Source organism: Anthonomus grandis, chromosome 1 (genome assembly GCF_022605725.1).
Source record: "Anthonomus grandis grandis chromosome 1, icAntGran1.3, whole genome shotgun sequence".
Lineage (NCBI taxonomy): Eukaryota > Metazoa > Arthropoda > Insecta > Coleoptera > Curculionidae > Anthonomus > Anthonomus grandis.
This window is the reverse complement of record NC_065546.1, coordinates 9,602,105-9,627,449: the sequence shown is the minus strand read 5'-3', so window position 1 is coordinate 9,627,449 and position 25,345 is coordinate 9,602,105. Positions and strand designations below refer to the sequence as shown.

General features: G+C 30.4%; 2 protein-coding genes across 2 annotated transcripts in view; one reads left to right on the top strand and one right to left on the bottom strand.

Annotated features, from left to right (window-relative positions):
- The window catches only part of LOC126744524 (tyrosine-protein phosphatase Lar), a 1,889,525-nt gene that overhangs the window by 1,723,615 nt on the left and 140,565 nt on the right, over nt 1-25,345 (bottom strand). The gene's annotated exons all lie outside the window — the stretch shown is intronic.
- LOC126742502 (uncharacterized) lies at nt 1,484-21,100 on the top strand. The gene is made up of 4 exons (XM_050449153.1): nt 1,484-1,522; nt 1,786-2,532; nt 2,592-3,157; nt 21,058-21,100. Exons 1-4 carry the CDS (start codon nt 1,484-1,486, stop codon nt 21,098-21,100), a joined length of 1,395 nt encoding a protein of 464 aa, XP_050305110.1.

Below are 25,345 nucleotides of genomic sequence, written 5' to 3'. Positions count from 1 at the left end.
TTTCTGATTCAACAGTATTCAAAAATGGTCCGTTCAAAAGGATTCATTAAATATCCCAAAAGGAAAACCCTTACTTAAAGAAAATATTCGAGCAATAGAGCGTAGAGCAAATGTAGAGCAAGTAGGTGATAAAGCCTTTCCGCTGACAAAAAATTTACTACGTCCATATGCACGAAAGAATCTGAATTACAAAAAAAAAATTCAACTATAGGTTAACCCGTCCTAGAAGATTTATCGAATGTATCTTCGGGATATTATCAAACAAATGGCGAATTTTTCACAGACCATTGAATGTGAGTTTACGCCTTTCAAAAATTAAAAATTATTAAAGCCTGCTGCATTCTGCTCAATTTTGTTCATGTGAGAGATGGTTTCAAGTTCGAAGATACATTAACAATTTATGGATTTCGCGATTCCACACACAGAATACTACAAAGTTCTACTATAAACACAACAAGAGATGCTTTTGCCAATTATTTTATAGGCAGTGGAAAAGTGGCTTGGCAAGATAGTAAAATAAATTAGCATACAAAATGGTGTACCTATCTGAATAAACTAAATCCATGTACATACTTGCTGTTTTCTTTTCTTTGTCATTTAAATCCTTGGAAATGGGAATAATAGCAGCAGCAATATCCACCCAAGATTTTTCCCTAGCGTCTCTGTTTTTATAATTTTCATCGGAAACGTCCCAAATATTTTTTTTTTCCTCAATAGCACTAATCATCAATTCTGTGTCGACGAGATCCATTGAATTGAGGGTTGAACAGTTGAAGGATGGTCCGGCAAGAATAATCACATTATTGAACCACGAATACCATGATACAAAATACAAATACACGGAATGTGAACTGAAGAAAAAAAAATGGAATTTAGGCAACAGCACGGCTACTACAAATGCCCCTACTTCCAGCGCGCGTCGTCGCATGTGAATGGGTACACTTGCCACCATGCCCTTACGCCTGGCAGACCTACGGGCAGTGTTGCCAGGTCTCATGATTTATCATGAAGTCTCATGATTTTGACTTACATCTCATGATTTTGTCTAAAAATCTCATGATTTAAAAAAAAAACAAAGATTTAAAATCGTAACTCAGAATATTAGTCGTAAAAATAAAAATAAAATAAAAATAACCTAAAACTACAACTAAATGTACACATATAAATATCATAAAGCCTTAAATAATATCCGCACAGCCCTATATAAACGGGAAATACTGACGAGTAACGGGGATTCCCCGAGATTCTCGGATATTTCTACGGGCTATATTTTTCACGAAGTTTTATGCATTTGCTCGTGTATTTGGTATTGTAAAGCATTATTTGTGAGTTAAAAATAATTAAAAAATATGAGTGACAGTGATTCTAGTAGTTCTAGTAGTAGTACATCCAATAGAAGTATATCTCTTCCAGGACCTAGCAAGAAAAGAAAGGTTTATAAGCAAAATTTTAAAAAGGAATGGAAAAATATACCGGGTTTGCAATGGATCGAGAACAGCAGAAAGGGGACAGGCTTTGCCTGGTAGGTATTTATGATATTTTAAGTTAAGGTACTTTCTGTAAAAATAAGTGCAATTTGGATTTATTAAGTACAAAATCTAAATTCACTTATAATAATGTTAAATCGAGAATTGAATGATAATATGAGTTACTGAATCGTAACTAATTAAAATTTGCTTTAATGCGGATATATATAATTTAAGGCGAACAAAACTTTTATTTTAATGGAGGTAAACGTTTTTTTTTTTAAATTTAAGGTGCGATTACTGTAAATGTAATGTTAAGGTATCTGCAGGGAAAACCCAACTAGTAAAACATTCTGAGACTGAAAAGCATGTTAAAGCTTGGCAGAGAGCATCAATGGGCAAGCAAAGTCAAGTAAAAATAAGTCAAATGTTTGCAGAAAGTTCTAAAAAAATAAGCATTGAAGAAAAAGCGAAAGAAGGAATTATAAGAACTGCGGGGTTTCTAGCCGAACATAATCTCCCTATGAATTTGATGGAGCATTTCATCGATTATCTCAATGCTGTAGGCACTGATTCAGATATTGTCAAACAAATGAAATGTAAACGAACAAAGATGTCAAGAGTTTTACAAAAAGTTACAGGCTTGTCTCAAGAATCTTGGCTACTTGGCCTAATGAGGGATAATAAATTTAGCATTATCATAGATGAGTCTACTGATAACTCGTGCACCAAACATTTATGTTTAGTTGTAAGAATGTGCATTAATTTTGACATTGAAGACAACTTTTTGGCGTTAATCCCAGTAGTAGAGACCACAGGGGCTGCACTTTATGAAATTTTAATCAACTTCCTTACCGAAAATGGTGTTCCATATAAGTCAAACTTTATTGGCTTTGCTTCAGATGGAGCGAGCAACATGGTTGGCGTTAATAATTCTGTGGTCAGTCGATTGCGAGAAAATATTCCAGGTATATTCATAATGAAATGCATATGCCATAGCTTTCATTTGTGTGCATCATATGCATGCCACAAGTTGCCTGAGGAAGTGGAACAATTTGCGAGAGAAGTAAGCTATACGCTAATAAAATAAATGTATACTTAATTAAAAAATATAATTTTTTACAGGTATATAACTATTTTTCAAATAGTCCGAAGAGAGTGGAAGAATATAAGGAATTCCAGGAATTTGCAAATGTCTCAATATCGAAGATTTTACATCCTAGCCAGACACGTTGGTTATCTCTGGAATGCGTGGTTAAAAGGCTTCTTAATCAATATGAAGCTTTGAGGTTGTATTTTGTAGATCAGGCGTCTCTTAAAATCAGTCAAGCAAATATTATTTTAGAAAAACTAAACACGCCCGAAAATAAATTATACTTATCATTTTTATCGCATGTACTACCTATTTTTAATAGCTTAAACAAATTAATGCAAAGCGAATCGCCCAAAATTCACGTTATTTATAAAGAGGTTGCTAGAACAGTTAAAACAATTTTAGATTATTATATTAAGGACGAATATCTAAATGCCAACATTGAAAATATAGATTTTAAAGACCCTAGACTTTTTTTAAATTTAAATGACATGTACTTTTCTGCCCACATAAACTCTGCCGATCTGGAGAAAAACCGACTCGACATGGTAAAATTAAGATGTCTAGACTTTTATATTGAGAGTGTGGAGCAAATATTGTTTCCACTTAAAAACTCTGTGTTTCAGAAATTAGAATTTCTAGATCCTGAGGTAGTTAAATCAAGAAAAATCAGGTCTATAAGTAATGTTTCTATGTTGTTTCAAAATTTAATTCCTGCTGATATGCAAGTTATTGACAATGAATGGTTGTTACTTAGAAATTATGAAATTAATTTTACCTGGAAAGGTATTTGCGATTTTTGGGGTAAAATTGCTAAGATTAAATGTGTGGAAAATACAGAATCCCGGTTTCCCAATTTAAGTAATTTTGTGTTTAATTTATTAACTTTGCCGCATTCCAGTGCTAACGTAGAGAGGGTGTTTAGTCAGATAAATTTAAACAAAACAAAACAGAGAAATCGGTTGAAAACTCCTATGATAGCTGCTATACTGCACACCAAAAGTTTAGTGGGTAGAGAAAACCGTATTTGTTCAAATTTTCCAATAGGAAAAGATTTGCTTAAAAAATTAAATAAACAAATTTATGATTCCGATGAGTCAGAATAAAATAACGGATATTTCGGATTTTTGTTTTTCAGTTATTTACTTTAAGATTATGTACGTTTGTTTACTTTAACATATAATTTTATGTTTTTATTTAAATTTGTTAATAAAAAAGTAGATATTTTGGTACTTGTATCTTTATTTCATCAAAAAAATATTTTAATAAAAATAATGTATGTTTTTTTTTTTAAATAAGGCTTAAAACGCCATCTCATGATTTTTTTTTCCAAAACTCATGATTTTTTGTTACATTTTTCATGATTTCATTTTATTTCACCTGGCAACACTGCCTACGGGCCTGGCGTGGAGCCCACGCCGTAAATTTTACGCTGGCGTACACGCGCGCTCGAAACGCCTGCATCTGAAACGTACCAATAGAGTCAATGCCAGCTCATGGTTCTGGCGTAGCATGTAGGGCGCATCGTACGCCTCATGTGAAACGGCACTAAGTGATCTATACACCGGTGTCGGATATACATTGCATGGGTGCGATTACTATCAATCAAAATGAAGGATATTTTAATTGTGTTTTTATATGTAAATCCATTATTTAAAAGCAAGTGTGTAGGTGCTATTTTTTTGATAAAATCAGTCTGTTGGAAAAATACTGGGTGTTCTGAAATTTTAAATATTTTTTGTTTTGGAATTTAAATTCTTTCTTAATTGGAAAGTTGTTAATTGGAAAAAATGGTTTATTTAATTTTTAAATTTTCTTTGCTGCACGTAAATACCTCATGGGGGTTGTTACTTTAAAATGTTTTAATGCAAATTCGTTCTCAAAACCCTAGCTAAAACCTATAGCTACCGTATAAAAAAGAATAAATATTTTTTTATGTTAATATGAGTTTCTGTTACCTAGACTTACGTTGTTAGATGCTTTTATTCCATAATGAAATAAGAAGCTTGACCTACATGTTATTATAATAATGTACTGATGGAGACCAAATTATAAAGTAAAATTAAATTATAATTAACCAAATTACCTAAATTATAAATTACGGTTAACGTTATCATTTGTATTAATGACTTGTTGACAAAAAACTTAAATAAATGCCATAATATTTGAGTTTCATTTTAACTAACCTAATCCATTAATCAATCTATTGAAGAACTGTTGAAAATTAGCTAGTAGGCGAAAGTACCTACTCTTTTTTTAAATTTTATAGCATTGTTCAACTTTAATGATATAGCAAATTTTATATTCTTACACTGAACAAAAAGCATAAGTAAAATCAACCAAAAAGAGCATATGAAAATGCGTCTAACTACCTTCATAGTTATATTAACCAAATTTTAATGGTTAAATTGATTTTGTTCTGCTACAATTTTTTTCGTTGATTTTAACATAGTCTTAGCGAATTAACTAAATAATAGTCATTTAACAAAATTTTTGTTGCAGCAACAATTCAGAAGGTGTATTGACTTTTGACACTATGTCTCTTTTCGTACTTAAACAATTTTTTTGTTATACTACTATTATTTTGTTTGTATAAACAAAATATTTGTCCGATATTAATATGTTCATTTAGGCAACAAAAAAAACGAGGTATACTTACGATTATGTTCGTTCCCTACCATTTTTTTTTAGTTAAATGACTATTTATTTTTGTTTGCCGTACTTTTTTCTAGTTGTTATACAATTAGGTGGTATAGCGATATTTTTTTTAAATATCTATTTAAATTTTTTGGTTTGGCTTTATTAATAGCATTTGTATAATTTTTCCTTACTAATGCTTTACTGTGGGAATTCAAATACCTGTTTAAAGGTCAGTCTTTTCATCGGCCGTGAAAATGTATAATGTATACACTGAAACACCCTGGTTAAACTTCAATTTTGACTTTCATTCAAGTTTAACAAAAAAACGAAAGGGTTTAATCCTTTAATATGAAGAAATTAGTTCTCATAACATTTGTTTTATTTTTTTATTGAACATGTATGACCATTAACGAGTATAAAATTAATAATAATTCTTAGCGACAATTTTAGTCAGATATTAATTATTTTGGTTGGGTTTAATAAAACACAAGATTTTTATCCAAATTTTATTTTAAATTTAGTTTTAACAGTAATAGTTCAAATAAACTCGAAATGCCATTGCTAACTTGTTATTAAAGCTTTTAAATTATTTAAATTAGCAAAATTACACATCTAAACATCTACCATCCAAAAATACCGCACTTACTTACATTTTCGATTTGCCACTCCCTCAGTTTTTGACGAAAATGTATTCTTGTACCCAATTTATATCCTTTTAAAAGTTCTTTAATGTCCTCGTTGTGTAGGTATCGGAGCCTCTCTACAGTAATTTCTTCAACTATAATTTAATCGAGAATTTAATTGATCAATATGAATATTAGGTACATGTGTTAAGTATTAATGAAGTGTACAAGTGTTTTAAGTAATAATGAAGTATGTATACAAACTCACACCATTGAATCCTTGATGTGTGTATCCCTACCATTTTTTATTTTTCTAAATATTTTTTTGTGCCATAATTTGTTTCTAAAGAATTTTGATATTTTTTGGGAAAAAAGCAAATCAGTTATTTAAAAAAGAAGTTGGCTCTGTCATATTCTTTTTATTCTGTTTTTCCGTTTTTAAATTTAAAAACGGAAAAAACATAAGATATAGAAATTTTATAATGTATTTTTAGAAATGGAAATTATATACCTAGGTAATAGCTCAGCCATTTTTAACAAATCTATGCCTTAATCCCATAAGTTATTCAGTTTTTTTCCAGTGTCGAAAAAGTATTCAATCTTGGAAAATTGTAAAATATAAAAATATTTACCAATAAAACTATATCGGTAAGTTTTAATCTGTTAATTTAAATGTTAAATATTCATTAATTCTTAGCAAGAAATTATAACAATATACGAATACAAAAGTGGAAAATGTATTAACCTAGTTACTGGAAAATTAACAAAACACTTGTTTGTTGGGCAGCAAATGTAATGATTTTAATATAGGTATTTGTTTTGTGTGGAGGTTAATGTGGATCCATAAGTATTGCACAAGGAATAAGTGGATATACTTTAAAAATGAAATTGGTAATAATGGAAAAATTACTTACATTTTAAGATTTCGAATAAATTTTTAAAGCCCCAACTTTGCAGAAGGCGTTTTAATGTTAAAGTTTTCTCGATTTCTGGTTCAGACTCAGCTTGATAAGTCAGCCCAGAATAGTTTAAACCAATTTCAAGAGGAGGATTAGACAGGCTGGATAAATTGAGACTACCTTGTTCTTCGTTGTCTTTAGTTGAATTGAGTAGAGAATTTACAAACTGATTTGTATATCTTACTGAAAAATCATCATCCATCCTTACTACACCAATTGTTTACTCACTCTTATAAAATATAAAAAATAACTCAACATACACTGACAAAACACTGAGTGTATAATACAAAATGAAGAAAATTATTTCCTATTCCTATTATTTGGCGCGCAATTTTATCAACGCGCAACGCGAGCCGTATTGTGGAAAAGAATGAAACGGGCCGCAAGTAAAGAATATGTATCGTGTGCTACTTATATTTCCAGGAATACCGAAAAACGTTGTAAATTTACCTAGAATAAGTGGTAAAATCAATCAATGAATATAGTTATTTGAAACAACATTGTGGATGATCCAAACAAAGTAGTAGGTTGATTTAACAAAAAAAAATTGTTGCTTTACTAAATATTAGTTGCTTTACAAATAAAGTGGGTTCAATTTACCACGTCGGAATAAGTAAAATTAAAATTGAACATTTTTTAGTTTCAATTAACAAAAAAGCATGGTTATGTAACCCAACTATTGTTAAATTATACTATTTCTTAAGTAAATTTTATTAGACAGTTGGCAATTTCTTATTGTTAAAATAACTATTCCTAATAAGTAAAATTAACTTATTAAATATTATTGTAAACAATAATTTGGTTTATCCAAATAAATAAGTGATTTAACAAAAAATAGTATTAATTTTCTATATATTAGTAGTTTAACAAAGAATGTGGGTTAAATATATTATAAAATAATAGTTAAAAATAAATTAAACATTTTTTTGTTTGAATTAACAAAATTTTACTAAACGGTGGGAAAACAAATAAAGAAATAGTTAAAATAACTTTTTTAATAACGAAAAGGTTGTTAGGCAACAAAACTTAAGTTAAAATTATCTAAACTATTAGATATATTAATTTTGTATGGTAACAATTTTTTTATGATTACATTAACTATTATCCTTTATTTAAAATAAACAGTATAGTAGTTTTTTTTACAAAAAAAGCGCTTTTGTTACTTAACAATATTTTTTGTTTAAATCAACCTATCAAATTTTTCTGAGTGTATTAAAATATACAAGCGTAACTATATTCTTGGTAATAAAAACCCGTTTTGTTTGAAAATGCGTATTTCAAATTCAAAATGATAGTTCCATTCCATACTGTTATACTTATTTCCAGTTTAAATACTCCTAACTAACAATACAATTAAAAAATGACTATTCTTAAATAAAGCTTTTATATTATTGTAATAATATTTGCAAACGTGTTCTGTCGAGTATTGCTATACTATGACAAAGATTATTATTATTTAAATAAAATGTAATTTTTGCATTGGATTAACACCAATACGTTTTCTGGAATAAAATTAGTTGTCATTGAGTTTTTTTTTCCTATAGATTTACCAAACAATACACCACTGGTCTATTGTTTGTCGTTTTGCTTTAAAGATAAGGTGTACCCAGTGAAATTTGACACTCAGGAGATAGAAATACAGCATTTGTCAACTAAAGGCATTAATCACTTAGAAAGGGAGTGTTTGGAGGTTTATGGCGGTATTTTTTAACATCTGTTCATACAGAGCTACAATTAAAAGAAGATTAATGTAGGACATTTTATTTGTCGGCAATTATGCTAAATTTTGAAATCGATGATCCCAACAAAACAAAAGGAAAAAAATGCATAAGAACATATGGACTTCTTTAAATTATTTTCACGTATACCATATTTACTTGCAGTTTGGTGCGTTCCTCCCAACTCACGCTTTATAGTACATATAGTACATATAGTTGGATCAATGGATCTTTGCGTTTACGTCATCACGCGTTCAAGGTCGATGTTTATATGAATCAATCAGTTGTCAAACCAGCATCAGTGGCGGCGGCATTTAATTTTGAAACTTAAAAAAATAATAGGTTTTTATGCTCAATTTCCGTGGCGGCGATTTTCGCCAGAGATGAAATCTGCGATTCTTTGAAATTTGTTTTTAGTATATTGTCACTTTTAGGGCAGCTAATTTATTTATAGCTGTTTGCTGTCTATTTCAACCTGCTGTTCTTTATTACTGGTAGAATATTTCTTTAAATTACTCACGTCTTTTCTACTTATAAATGCAATAGGTACTTCATAGAATTTTTTGAGATACATATTTATTTTTAATTCCAAGTTTTTGACCAAAGGTACTTCATACATAGTGTCTTTTAGGACCTCATAAAAGTTATAATAAGATTTTTTTTTACTTCACAATAAAATATTTATAACAATTTTTAATAAAGAAAGATTTTCATCGAAAATAGACAGTATACATATTATATAACAATAAATTTCCATGAACTTTATTCCTTTAAAGCTCATGAAAAGCTTTGTATAAAGGTTTGAGACATAATTATAATGTGTTCATGAGCGTTTTAAACAAAACCATTATTATTTACTTTATTGCAGTCCTATTTCTAAAAACAAGTTATTGACAAAAAAAAACAAAAAATGAATCAATTGTACCTCCATTTAAATTTTTCTTTTTTTTTTACAAACAAGAGATATAGCATATTATGATAATATGCTAAGAGAAATGGAGCAACCCGTATATTATACCGTAACCCAAATATTATTACACCAAAAAATTTTTTTCAAAACAAGTTTTTTCTCATTGAACAAAAACATATCAATAAGTTTAAGATAGAAAATTCAGTTATGAATAATCACTGTCACTATCTTCCGAGCTAGTTTCACTGTTTAAACTAATCAGAATTTGGGGTATCTCTTCAATAATGACTTCCCTATCATACTAGTCCTTGATTATTTTTTCAGTGTGGCAAACCTTAGCGTTCCATACTTCTGGTGTACATTTCTCTAATGATTTTTTCCACATATCCAGTACATTTTCATAAAGATGAATATGAAAAAAACTTGTGTCTTTATGAAAGAACTGTTTGTAAAACAGAAAAAGTTTTGGCAAAAAACTATTTCAATAGAGCTTCAACGAAACACAAAACACAACGATGAACAGTAAATAAGAAAACAAAACAAATCAAATTTCTCTAAACCTCTTTGGCAAGGCAAAGCAAAGTCGAGAACATAAACAAACATGGTTGCTTGTGGTTGCAGACGAAGATCTAAGATGTACAAAGAACTTTCCACAAAATGTACTAAACTCGAGGTGCTATTACAGCAAATTCTAAATTAAAACTTGTTTTATTTACAAGCCCTGGTTTCCTTTGTTCATTGGAAGAAAACAAGTTATTTTTTTAATATCTAAACATAAAACATATATTATACCAGTATACTTCTATATAAAAAATGTATTATATTTAGTACATTTTTGCGAAAACGGGCACCCTCCCGGAAGGAAATAATCGATTTTAAAACCCGACGGGGAGCCAATGATGTTGAAAGTTTATCATAGACATGCGATCGGATGTTTGTCCTTGTCTAACTCATAACTGTCTCTCCGACAGTAGGTCGAGTATTTTGAAGACTTACGTTCTGTGCTCTTTCTCATTTGATTTGTCTAAATTAGAAAGAGAGCGGATGAGAAACAATTGTGTTGAGTTGAATGATTGTTTAGTGACGTGAACGCAAAGATCCATTGATCCAATTATATTATATTATGATACATACAGTGACCGCCTAAAGTTCCGCATAAATTCGATAAAAATTAGAGACATGTTTTTTTTGAGAAAAAGCTCCGTCCGTCGATTTTTATTTAGAGTTGCGCATTATTTCACATAAATTTTTGTATATAGGGTGGAACAAAAAAAAATATATGACGTCATCGGTCATTTTTTTAAATGGAATGCTATATTTTTTATTGCATTTATAAAATATATGCGAAATTCCAAGCAAGTTTCGCATAACACACCGTATCTCAAAACTCAACTGTTTCAGAAATATTTACATTTAACCAACAAGAAAGCAAGTACGTCTATTCACAAATTAAAATGTCGTAATAAAATATAATATAATATATATATAATCGCGTCTATTCTTCGTGAGACGCCCTGTAGAAGTCCTATATAGGAGGATATTAGAACCGATTTTGTTCGAGACATATAATTATATTCACGAATTCGAAATAATTTTTATTTATATTTTAGACATTTCATGTCATTTTTCGTTTTATTTTATGAATTTTACAAAATATTTTTGTTTTCTAGGAACTGAAAATATTTATTTACTTTTTTTAAACTTCTCAGGTAGTTTCCAACTTTCCAGGCATTTAACTTATTGAAATTGCTCACAGGAGTTGACATGTTGTTCTTATTTTTCAGGCTTTTGAAGTAGTTTTTTATTTCCTCTAAGTTGCTTAATTGTTCATATTTTGATTTAATGTAGTATTTTATAATATTCCAGGCATTTAAAATTTATAAAACGACGTATATGCTGCCACTGTTATAAGTAAAATATAAACTAGAGAATCTTTTAAAATAAAATTACCATTCCAAGAATTTTTAATAAATATTTAGACTTCATCATAAAATATGTTGAGAATGTTATGATTCAATTAAGTTTACACACTAAATGTATATATTATTAAGGCTTATAAAAGTTCACATTTTATATTTTAGATATTTTCCAGTTTTTACATAGCAAATTTAAATATTAACTTGAGGCAAAAATTTACTGTAATACATCTCGTATAAATTAAAAATTCCAACCTTACCCCTTCGGTTCATCCGACTGCGGTCTTTTGTTTGCGCAAAGCTTCCCTTCCGATATCCGCATTTATCGGAGAGCGCTCGTGTTTCTATCATCGTTAGAGTTTCTATATGTTCGACCAATACACTTCGTTTTCTAGATAATATAATAACTTATTTAGGTAGTTTAAAAACTGCATAAAATATATGCCGAGTTTATTTAGAGGAAAGCAAACCAATTGGATTATATTTAAAATGTTATTTTTTCAATGAAAACATTTTAGATTATTTAAAGGTGTGTTATTAAAATGTATATTGAGAGTCCTTTAATTTGCCTTAATTGATTTTTAATAAAAAAGATACTATTTTAGAATTCTTTAAAACTGATGGTTCTTTATTTAACTAAAATTATTAGAATTTAGATCAGCACTACTACACTCAGCAACACAAAAGACGGAATACCTAACATTTTATAAATAATTTCCTTTATTTTATTTTTTTAATATTTTTTGATGTATTATTCTAATGACATTCACACAAATAATACAACATGTATTAAAAAATGTCTAACAACAATAATCGGTCTACTTGAATAAAAAAAACTGGGTTCAATAAAATATATTAAAACAAAATTTTTATAATCACAAACCACATAGATGGTCATGGGTTTTTATTGTTTACATTAAACTTGACAGATGTTTGTCAAAGCCTTGCTGTATTTAGCGAGTCATTTAAAAGTTTTGGTACGAATAATTTAGCTAAAAATACTTGCTGTTATAAACATATTTTAAACGTTAGTAGTCACTGCTACGCTGTAGTGTAATCACAATATTGTTATCTCAATATTTAAAAAATGGAGGTATTCAGTCCAACGAAAAGATGTACTAAAAATTCTCCACTATCGCTGAGTGAAAAAGTTATTATTTTAAATGTACATGATTGCATAAAGCACGATTACCCTAGTTTTACTGTGCAAGAAATTGTTGAAAAATGTTCTGGAATGAGTGGAATTGGAAAGTCCACCATTTTCAAATTGTTGCGGGAAAGAAAAGAAGCAGGTCAAGTGGAATCTCCCAAGCAAAAGCCAGGACGACCTACAAAAGTCCTTGATGAAAATGCTAAATGTATAATTCAAAATTTAAACAAAAGTAACTTTCTAAAATAAAATAGCATTTAAGTACATTAATTATAAGGTAAAAAACAAGTCCTAGTTGCACGCCTTTGGCGAACCGTTTTCAATGTTTATCAGTGGGTAACAATGGGCAAAACTCATAAATTGACCCAAAACCGGGTGGCACTACCTGCAATCGACGAAAAGAAAGAATTTTACATTGAAACTAATACCCAACTAAGGTAGTGGCATAAAATATTGGTGGATCACCAGGTACCACTTTTGCATACCTAATGAGGTTTTATTGCTCTACACACTTCTGAAATAGAGTATAGTCGAGAAACACCTGCTGCTATGGTTGTCTTGATTCAGGTTGATTTCAAAAAACGTTTTTTTGGCAACTGGAAGTTACACTAAACTACCTGGAACTGGCCCCTAAAGAGGCACTAACGCTCATGATGATCATTTTATTATCTTAAAAAGTCTTCGAGTTTGTGACGCTACAGGTGTAGGAATCAGAAATCGTCTTCATCAAGTCCGTAATACTAATGTTTGTGAACCAATTGTTAGACGAAGACTTGGTGTAGTCTATAGCTTTTAAGATGTAATCGTATTACTCGACTTAAATCGGTGTGCCTTTTGTTTACTGAGTCGAGGTTTAGAAACTAAAACGAAATTGCCGATTTTAAAACATCTTTAAGTCATGCCTCTCCAGAAGACGCCGGCGTCTTGTCGCATAGTACGAGAGCAAGTGTCCGCAAACGTGTATTGTGTATAATTTCTAATCGCAGGTTAGTGCGTACGCCTGTGGCTATGGTTTTAAAATGCTTGTGCATAAACGTGTTTATCTTCATTGTTCCAATAAAAGTGGTGAACAAAAGTCACTTTTTAATTTCCCAAAAGATCAGGCAAATTAAGTTAAGCAAAAGACAAGTAAAGGTAAGTTAACAAATAATAAATTTCATCTTAATTTAATATAACACCAAAGGCTGTCGCGAGATTGTTTATGGGTTTCGATAAATAAGCGGGATAATTTTTTTTCTTGATTTACGGGTATTGGAAATAGTTCATCACTCTTGTCACGAGATGGCTGTACATGGTGGTGACACTAAGGTATAATCCCAGATTATGAACGATCATGCTATCTTCTTTTTTGCATTTAGTGGGTTAACCTATGTTTTTTATTAATTTATAGTGATCCAGCTTTGTTGCCGTTGTTTTTCTTGATGTCTTCCTTCTACTTAGAAAACAAATCCTTTAGTGGTGTGTTATATTGGTTATGTGTGCCATTATTGTTAAAGATAAGTGGAGAATATCTCCTAAAATTGTAACCTAACAGTAAACATAATCTATTTCTGAAAGATATTGATGAGTAAAACGCCTTCCTTAAAAGCCGACAGTCCGCCATACTTTTGCGGTAACATGTAGTTTCCTTTCGTGGCTCTTAAAGACGTTGTCTATCATGAAGACACTAACTAATACTTAAACCCTCTTAATTTCTTGAGTTAAGGATTTTTTATTATCAATTTTCTGTGGAAACCATACTTAGATTCTACGTATTCTTTTAGGGTCCCTACGACTCTCTACAACTTCCTACCATTCCATATCGTTACCTGCTAAGTGCCACATGTGGTCTTAGATAAGTCAGTTAAGTTAGGTCTCTTGGTAAAACCTGGTAATCAAAGGTTAAACCCTATTGTAGGGAATGTTTGCTGTTGCTAAAGACTGCTTGTGTGATCTAGTCTGGGTCCGAAATTCCCATAGGAGTACTATAAATATCTTTTACACCAGTCTCCAGTTGCAGTAGAGACACTTGTAATTTTTTTGTTTGGTTCATTTAATTTCAGCTCTTTTAAAATAAATTCATTAACTTTTGAACAAAAATTTAATTTCTAAACACTTTAGTGGGCAAAGGTAGATATTTAGCAGGTACATTTTGTTATCATTTTTAAAAGCTTCGATATATTTAATAATATTATATATTATTAAATATATCGAAGCATATATAAGTAGAGATTGTTTATTTTTATAACAGTTATGTGAAAACATTAAAAGTAAATGACTACTTATTATTAAAACTTATTGAAGCTTACTTGGTGCTTAATTGAGTGTTATTTAACTTTTGCCAGTTATAAGTTTCTGATCAACTTGAATACACTCCGACATATCTAGATAGCGCCCATAAGATAAATATCTTGTTTAAGCAATTCATGCCAAACTCAAGACCAACTATATTGGTCGAAAACTGAAAGCTTCCGTTCGCATATATATCCTAATTTTTTCACTTATTTCTTAATTTTTTATTAACTATCACAAAATTTTAAAATATAGTAGGTTACAGTCTAAAATCACTTTTATGCACCCGTGTACAGATTTTCTTAAAGTATGTGTAATTAAGTTGTTAGATTACGGATATTTTATACTAGATAATATGACAATCGTAGTTTAAGAAACATTAACGAAGTGTAAAAAACAAATGAAAAATTAAGGATGTTGAACCATGTATAATTTATTTAATTCTTGTCTAATAGTAAACTGTTTTTTTAATTTAAATTAATATTAAAAAATAATCTTTAATAATAATTTATATTAAAAAAATATATAAATTAGATTAGGTTTATCATTATTTAGGTTATTAGCATAGGTTTTTCGTTGTTAGAGATTTATTGGACTGTAAGAGATAGTACCGTCAATCGCGGTTATATCGGATGGCAAAGGTTATATCGGACGATGTGGTTGTATTTCAAATTGCGCGCGCTACAGATGTTGGGTGACAGTTTGGTTCCTATAAACAAAAGTATCCCTAGATTAACGGATAACCTACCAGTCGTACATGTATTTCGCGATCGATCAGAAAATCAAGGTAAACTCACAAAAAATTAATTATTAGAGTCACTTTTTTTGTTAAAATTGAGACAGCCAATTCAGCCATTCCTCTAGCCTGTGAACCCTGTGCATGATAGCTAGATGGTGCAATGGGATTATTATTTATTTTTAATTTTATAAAGACACCCATAACCTCAAAGCTTATTTTGCGTCTTTCCTTTTCGCATGAAATCGAAATTTTAACTGGAAATGTGTTTTTCAGGGGTAATATCGCATATGCCACAAACAAATATACAATGTTTTAACAAAAATAGATTTGGTGATGACTGGATTGAACACTTTACGGGGCTACACAAGGAGTTATCACTCCATAATTGTGAAAATATTAAATGAGTGAAATCACAGAAGACACGACTAAAGAATACTTTGAGCACTTAAACAAGATAATCCACGGAGTTTCACCTGAAAATATTGTTAATATGGATGAAACAACAGATGATCCCAGTAAAAAACTAGTTTTTATTCCTCGTGGAGAGAAGCATGCGCGAAGGATAATGGATTTTTTCAAAATATCAACGTCTGTTATGTTTGCTGCGGCTCGAGATGGCACTTGTTTACCTTCATACATTGTGTACAAAAGTACAAAGCTCTACCGGACTGCATAGAAGGTGGACCCGAAAACACGCAATATAACAGAACACTAAGTGGATAGTTCGATACTCTATAGTTTAAAGACTAGTTTCTCAAAACAGCCCTTCCCTATCTGCGACGAGAGGAGGGCAAGAAGATTCTTATTTGTAACAACCTGGCAAGCCATCTTTCCTACTGCATTATCAAAAGTTGCACAGAAAACAAAATTCGGTTTAATATTTTTGCCGAAGAATTCGACACACCTATATCAGCCCCTTGGACGTTGCAGTATTTGCACCTCTAAAGCGGGTGTGACGAGAAATTCTAACCGAATGGAAACGGACCCATAAAAGGGTTGTGCCAAAATCTGTATTTCCTTCGCTGCTGAAGAAGCTTCTAGAAAAATCAACGGTTAGCATGTCGAATACTATACGGTCTGGTTTCCGAGCATCCGGCATAATCCCATTTGATCCAGAACATTTTGTTTTGAAAAGGATTCGGAAACAATCAGCAGGAGGAACAGATGATGCAAGGAGAGCATCATTTACAGAAGTGGTAAAGCGATTGTTGTTCCTTTGGATCAAATCACGACTAGACCCAAACGTAAATCGAAGATTAACGTCCCCGCTGGCAAATCGGTGGGTTTTGAAGACCTATGCGAAGTGAATGGTGGTACGTCAACTATATCGTCCTCTCAAGCAGATATCATTAATCAAAACGCATCACTCTCAACAAAATGCCAATAATGAGACTACAAACTCTGCGATCTTTTTAGAAAATGATAGTGTTAACGACAACTCCTGGTCTAAAGTGCCGAACGATGAAACCCCATCGGAAGTATCTAACATTAAGCTTCCAGCAACTTGTCATACATTACAAAAAGGCTGTTTTGCTATAGTTAAGTTTATGCACAATGAAGGGACTAAGAAAGAAACGACTAAAGAATTCGTTGCGCAAATCGCTGCAAAAAAGATTGCAAAATGTTATTTTGATGTGAATTGCCTTAGATCCTATAATGGTCTTGCGTTTTCAGAATATTATTTTCGTTTCTTATCTAATTTTTGAAGTTTTTCTGTTTTCTTTTTTGACGTTCCTACAAAATTTTATTTTATGAATAAAGACGTTTATTTCCATTTTATCGAATTTTACTTTTATTTTTACTACACCACCTTGTATCCGTTTACAACACTACATGGTGAAAAAATTTTTTTTTTAATTGTCCGATAAATGTTTTAAAAAAAACCAATACCGGATACCAGGCTCAACGTGTACTTTTTCAATGTAAAAATGGAATCGTCCGTTATTCCCCCAAGGCCGATGTTATATCGGACGCATATTAAAAAAATAAATAAATATAATCGTGACAATGTTTAAAATATTTTCTTATATAAATATGTTTACTCAATTAACTTTTTAGTATAGAATGCATAGCTTTAATTTCGTATAATAAAAATACAGACAGATAATTAAAAATATCGTCCAATATAACCTTAGTTGATGGTATTATCTAAACTGATATTTTCTATAACAGTGACGGAATATCCAAGAAAATAAGTTATGAATTCATCACAATAATGTAGATTTTCCTAATAGAGATGTAATTAACTAAAATTTTTTTTGATGCTTGCTTGAAACATGTTTTGTTTAGCATGGCATAACTTGAAGCCTGCTATGTAATGTTAAACATTACATTGAACCAAGACAAAGGTCCGAAATAGCGTCCATTTAATTCTCGCCTTGGAAAGACAATTCAAGCGGCAATCCCGCTTACCCGTACCAAACAAATGACATCGTTCCAGGCGCCCGTTTCTCATCGCACACGGGTAATTCAACAAATGGCACTGACAAAGCAATAATTGTTTGCGTCTATGCATCTCGCATACAAGATATCACCCGTTTTTTTCCCGTCCGATTTTGGCGGAATACAAGCCGCTAGCGTGGCGGGCGTTTATGCTCGGGAATACGGGACGTCACCGGCAGCTGGGAGCGATAATAAAGTGCCACGCGCTGGGGGACGTGTAGGGGAAAAAATCGGGAACAATTTTGGAAAATTGGGGCCATTTGGCGAAACGAGCGACCGTGTCTCGAGGCAAATTTTCAGAAGGTCTTCCTATTGGCAAAGAAACATCGTTGGAAATTTAGATATTTTAATGGTGATTGCCTTGATAATACAAAAATAATGCATACAAATTTATAGATATTATGTAAATAAATGTTTAGAGATTACATTTTCTAAGTTTATTTAAATGCATATTAGGTATACAAATTAATAACAAAGTATAAACCAATTAGATGTTTATTAATGTATTTAATAATTCAGTACAGTAAAACTTAAAGAATAGTAAAACTCAAAAAAAAATAGTAATTATAAAAGAAGTGGGATCTGTTAAAGACAAAAAATGCCTCGGTAGCGCGTTAGCAACCGTGTAGCCCTGGGTTCGAGTTCCAGACTTGGCATGGGTGTTTGTAAGTGTGCGATTTTAGTTTTAAAATTATGATAATTAATAATATACAGTGAGAACGCGCAAGTTGGAACAAATTTATTTAAAATTAAGGGGTGTGTCAAAAAAAAAAACGTTCAGACACGTTAAATTTTATTTTTTGTTGCTATTTTTTTAATGGTGAATTCATGTATACAGGGTGAACTAAAACTGAGGTACGACTATTAACTTAATTTTTTTAAATAGAAACGTCTATTTTTTATTTTATTTTTTAATTCTGTATAAAATTTTAAGTATATTTTGTATACCCTGTCCTATACCTAACCTCAATATTTATTAAGAAATTTGCGATTTTATTTTTTATAAATAACCATGATTTTTTGGAACAGTTTATAAAATAAACAAAACCAAAAAATTAAAATAAATGTTCAAATTGTTGACCATTAACTTCCTAACAGTAACCAAGTCGATATTAAAATTCTTGTAATACTTTACTTTTTGTTTGAGGCCTATTGAGGAGTTGATTTGTTGTATTTCGACTCTAATTCTGTTTTTTAATTCTTCAAACTTTCAGGTTTATCCAAATAAACTTTAGATTTTAGATAACCCCACAAATAAAAATCTAATGGTGTTAAATCTGGCGAACTTGCTGTCCATTCTATAAAACCTCTCTTCCAATCCATCTATTTGGGAAAATGTTGGTAATTTTTTTAAGTAGAAGTCCATTCTTGATGTGGAGTCAATCTTTTGTCAAGAGTTATACATTTCGATTGGACAATCGGAAAGCGTAGTTTCTGCAAGATTAGGGGATTGTTTTGTGATGTTTTTTTTTTGCAACATGTGTTCGTTTTTTGAAAACTACTTACTTTTTCGTACAAAATAGGTACTTCCGTTGTACAATGCCCAGAGCGATGGTTTTCGAGAAAATTGGAGGCAAAGAGTTTACTCTGATGGGTTTCTAACTGGTTCATCAACATAAACTTATAAAATCTGATGTTTACATAAATTAATGAAATAATTAAGATATTTTCATTAAGAAAACCTACTTAAAGCAGTTTCATGATAAAATTAATAAAACTGAACTGGTAAATATCCTAGTGGAAACCTGTTATTTTCTAATACACAGAGAAATAAATTTATTATTTCAATGATTTACTTCCGAATTAGGTCTTGTTCATTTACGTTCTGCAGAATGACAGCTAAAATTATTATTCTCTGAATTATCAGTTTGGTAATTTAAATTGAGTGGTTTTACGCCAGATTCTGTTAAAGAATTAAAATAAGATACGTATCACTTCTCGATCTATCTTACGTTACCTAGAATTTAATTAAAAAAATGGTTTTAAACTTGACACATTTCTTCTAAAACTATATACCTCATTCTATTTATCGTAATAAGACTTTAGAGTATAGATTTTTTGTCAAATTATTTAGGCTAAAATCTAAAATACTAAGTTATATATACATAATTTAAGTCAAAGATTTGCAAGAATAAAAAGAAAGATCGGTTTTTATACATATTTATATTAATTTATTGTACTACACTATGGTATTATTATTCCCCATTACACCAAATTTATTTCGCTCAAGTGTTATACAAATAAATCTATTTTGATATGAAAAATTGAATTTTCTTAAAAATGTGCGCATATGATAAATAGAGTTTTCTGGCAAAATGCTATTTCAAAATATAATATTATTTTACGTCTGCTTGTCATAGGGCTACATGCTTGCTACGCTGCGTGTGTGTGAAAATTGTGTATTTTTTTTTAAACTTAGAATAGCAAGAATTCGTATAAAATGTATTATTACTGGGATTAGTATGAAATATTAAAATATTCTTAATTAACGAAAAGCATATTTAGTTAGTTACATTAAATTAAAGATTTTTATTTACCTAAGAAGAAAAAATGCATATCACATAGTGAAAAAGATGATATAAAATATGCTTAGAGAAAAATGAATATTCCACGATTATGAAGAACTGGTACAACAAATCATGTCAAAAATAAATCGGTTCGAAATGATTTAACCTTAAAACCTGAAAAACCTAAAACGATGTACAAAAGACGGTCTTTTAGTTTATTTCGTCTTAGGAACAGAGCGATACTGACTTATTTTCCTTAAGATATTGATAATAATGCTATAGATAGAGTATAGTTCTGAGGTCATGGGGAAAGATGGAGGCAGAGGACAATGTAAATTTAACAAAAATGCAAAAACTAATTTTGATTTATCATATTAAATTTGTCAATGAAATAAAACATTAAACAGTGGAACGAAATTAAATTAATAAAATAAAATTACACCGCGCCTTATAATATACTTTATATAAAAATTTCACTCATTCAAGAACAGCAGCTTCACTGTTTAAAGGAAAAGATCATAGAACAGCTTTTAATTTTTAATTTGAAAACCAACAAATCTAAAAGCTTTTTGAAAAGAAGTCCATGCTATTCTGTTGTGTAATAAATTTGTTTTTATTTCTAGTCAAATCAGAATTTTAACTAGTGATAAAGAGTCCCCTAGGTAAGGTGGCTTTTCGGTGCCTAGAATTCTATATAAGATAATATATGATATTTGGAACTAATTAATCTAGACAAGATTCTATCATTCTTTAGGAATAGAGCTAATCTAAAAAGAACACTTAATAAAAGGTGTACCTAAGAGCTCTGAAGAGTACTACTCTTTGTATTGACTTTGTGAGAGAGCTACGAGTATGAATGAAATAACATATCCATAATCAAATACAGATTGAATTAATACGTTATATATAATATACTTAATTTAAATGGCAGGTCTTTTTCAAGGAATAAATAGTTACAGATAGTTTTTTTTAAGTTTTTTTATGTGCGATTTAAAAGGAAGCTGAAAATTAAAAAACATACCCAATTGTTTTGCCCCTGGAACTATACTAATGTGTTGACTCATTTGAATATTTAAAATATTAAAAACAATAAAATGTTTGTTTGTTCCCAATAATATAAGAAATTTTTTAACGATTTCTTTCTACTTAACGAGATTATGAGATATTTCATATTCATTAAGTTTTTTTTTGAAGTTTTGTTCCTTTCATCGTCAATACATTGTATATTTCGTAAGAAAAATTATACATAAAGTTGTAAATCGTCGGCGTATTTTAGTAATTAAAAGCTTAAAATCTTAGTAAAAAATCATTTTGTCTAATAGTATTTTGTTTTAAAAATAACAGCAAAAAAGAGAATATTTAAAAGTAATTAAAGGACCTTTGTTCATTTGAATTAGCCGATAGCGTGCCATTGCACTATTTTCATCAACAATGTTACTCCAAATCAATTATTACAATGCTTCAGTTTACGTCCAAACTACGGTGTTTCAAGTTTTATCGCGAATAATGTAAAATTACGAACGTTCAAAGACGTGATTTTACACGATGATAAGCAGGGAGAAATAAAAGCGTTATGAAAAATTCCGCGGTATTTTGCGCAGGACTTAAATGAAATATTTTTATTAAATTATAGCCCGCTTTTAAAATCCAGGCGGAATCTTTGGTATTAAATTCTTTTAAAATTTTTTTATTATTTATTGAGAAGTACTCAACTGGTAATATGTAAGGTTGAAAACCTTAAATATGTATGAGAAAGACAATGATATTTAATAAATATATCTTAAAATTTTCAATATAAAAAAGTAGCTAATATTTCTATTAAGCCTATGGCAAAGTCTGTAAAATTAATAAACTAAATAGAGTATATGATATAGATCATCTATCTCTAGCGCTAACTGCACGTAGACTGAATAATCTAGAAGAAAATCAATTTGCAGTACACCAATGACTAAACTATAAACCAGTGTTACTCAAACTTTTTTTTGTGACAGAACCCTTTTAAAAAACTAAATTTTTAACGGAACCCTAAACTCTAAACTAAAAGCAAAAGCAGTTATATGTGAATTGTTTATTATTAATCACACAAAAAAAGATAGATACAGTAAGTAGTGAGTTAGTAAGCAAATGATAACCCTAAGTTCATTTAATGCGAGGCATGTAATTATTTTTTATTCCTCATCAACTGGGTAATGTCAGGCTTGATAGAAGAAAGTTGAATTCTTATGTCTGGTTCGGCATCCAGTCTATTGCGGTATTTTGTTTTTGTAGCTGTATATGTTGAAAATCCCGTTTCACACAAATACCTTGTTGGGAACGGCAGAAAAACATCCAAAGATTCTGTGGCTTGAAATTGTGGATATTCATCACAAACCCTGCATCAAAAATCATTTAGTGAAATTGTTTTGAACAATGATTCCATGCTTGTATCCAATTTAATTAGATATGTATTGATATTTAATTAGATATGTATTGGATAAGTAAAATTTATATATAGATATGTATATTTTTAGGTCACAAATTATACTATTGAGGAAAATGTTGAGATAGAAGAAGTAGACCATCTAAGCGACGAATGTAATGATATTCTGCAACTGACAAAAAGAGGTACCATACGAAAACGTAAGTCAAAAAGAAGCAGGGAAGAAATTGAAGAGATTAGAAGGAAAAAACAAAAAGGGAAGCACCCGCTTCGTAAACCGCCATGTGAAAAAAATAAATGTAAAAATAAATGCATAAATAAAATCACAGAAGAAAGGCAAAAAGAAATTCATGATCAGTTTGTTAATATGACATGGAAAGACCAGCACCTCTTTTTAATAGCTCACGCATCTAAGAAAGCCATAAAGCGACATTATACCAAAAACGATGAGCTAAAAAGAAACATGTCTATTAAATACTCCCTTCCAAATGGCAAAGGAATCCGCGAACTGGTGTGTAAGCCATTCTTTCTCACTACATTAGGATACCATGAAAAAAATGATAGTGCAGTTTATAAAATTCTTTCAAGGAAAGAAACGGGTTGCATAAACATTCAAGACGGAAGGGGTAGAGCGTCCTCATTAAAGAAAATTGATGAGGCCCCAATAAAAAAACACATTGAATCTTTTAATCCAACGATATCCCATTACCGCCGAGAACATGCGCCAAATGTTCGCTATCTCCCAAATGATTTAACAATTAAAGAAATATTTGACGATTTTGCTTTAAAATATCCAGATTTGAAACTTTCGTATGATTTATATCGAAAAGTAGTTAAAAATATGCATATACGTTTCACGAAACTTGGTCACAAAGAATGTGAAAACTTTAATATTCATAATAAAGAACATACAAATAAACCCGAAGTTTTTGACAGTTGCACATCGTGTACTGAATATTTAAAACATATAAAGAGAGCCAAAGACTCCCGAGAAGCATATAGGATAGATGCAGAAACTGAATTTGCCTCGAGCACCATTTGTGTTTCTGTGGACCTGCAGAAAATTATAATGCTCCAAGAGTTGATATGTTTAAGCTAGTACTTTTCACACCACGGTTAATTGCTTATCATGAAAGCTCCATAAGGGTAGGAAAGAAGCAAACAAATATTTTTCCCTATGCTTTATTTGGCACGAAGCTCTATCAGGCCACAATAAGGAAGATATTATAAGTACTTTTTATTCTTTCTTTCTATTTCATAGAGATACTTCTAAAATAACTATTTGGGCGGATAATTGCGCCGCACAAAATAAGAACTGGGCATTTTTTCATTTTTGATTCATATCGTAAACTCAGATGAAGTAGCGACGCAAGAGATAATAATCAAATACTTCGAGCCAGGACACTCTTTTATGTCTGCGACACATTTCACCATGGTGTTGAAAAATCTTTAAAATCTGCAGGAAAAGTATATGATTTTAATGGCTGTGAAGCCGCGGTACAAAAAGCAAATTCGGGCAAAGTTGTAGTAAAATCAATGCAATATACGGATTTTTACAAATGGAAAGATTATTCAAGTATGTATAAAATAAATAACAAAAAAATAAATAGCGAAAGGCCATACATGTCCAATATTGTATCGATTCGTGCAGAACGCGGCTGTAAATTTTTAAAATATATAAAGAATTTTGGCGGTGAAAAAATTAAAAGGCCTTTCCTTAATGAAACTGCCCTTAATGAGATGCCAATGCCTAGTCCAAATGTTGCGCCGAGTGGAGTATCTGAATCTTTCTTTTAGAAAGAAAACCTTAATTCAGAAGCTGGGACCGATAATGCCGAAGAATAGACTTGTTTTCTGGGAAAATCTGCCAATATCTTCTGAATAATTATATTTTTTAATAATTAAAGTTATTAATTATTTTTGTTGTTAGTTTTTTAAGTTTTATAATGTATTATTTGAAATAAACAAGAAAATTCATTTTTAAAACCAGAAATAAAACATCTAATTATTTGCTAGTACTTGTTCATTTTTGACATAAATACTATACAGGGTGATTTTTAAGTTGATACTTTTTTTTTAACTGTGTATAGAACTCGGTGAAATATACATTTTTTTCAAAGAACTTTTTTCGATACACTCAAAAACAAGGGACATACACAATAAAAAAAGTGAATATGGGTTTGTTTTTCATTCTCTGTTTATGTTTAGTTTTTGCTCGAATTTTTGTATTATCGATCACGCATTGTACCGATCAGTTGGTCTTAGACACTTTTGGTTTATTGTTATTAATTTTAAATTTGCAAAATACAAAAACATTTTGGCAATGCAATTTTGTTTTCGTAATCTAGGTGACTCAAATAAGACGCTGGTATACTTAGTTTGATTTCGAAAAAAATCAATTTTTGGTGAAAAAATTCGATACGGGGGGGTATACCCGAAAAATGAAAAATTCTAAACTTTGAAGGTCGATATCTCGGCTTCTATTAAAGCTA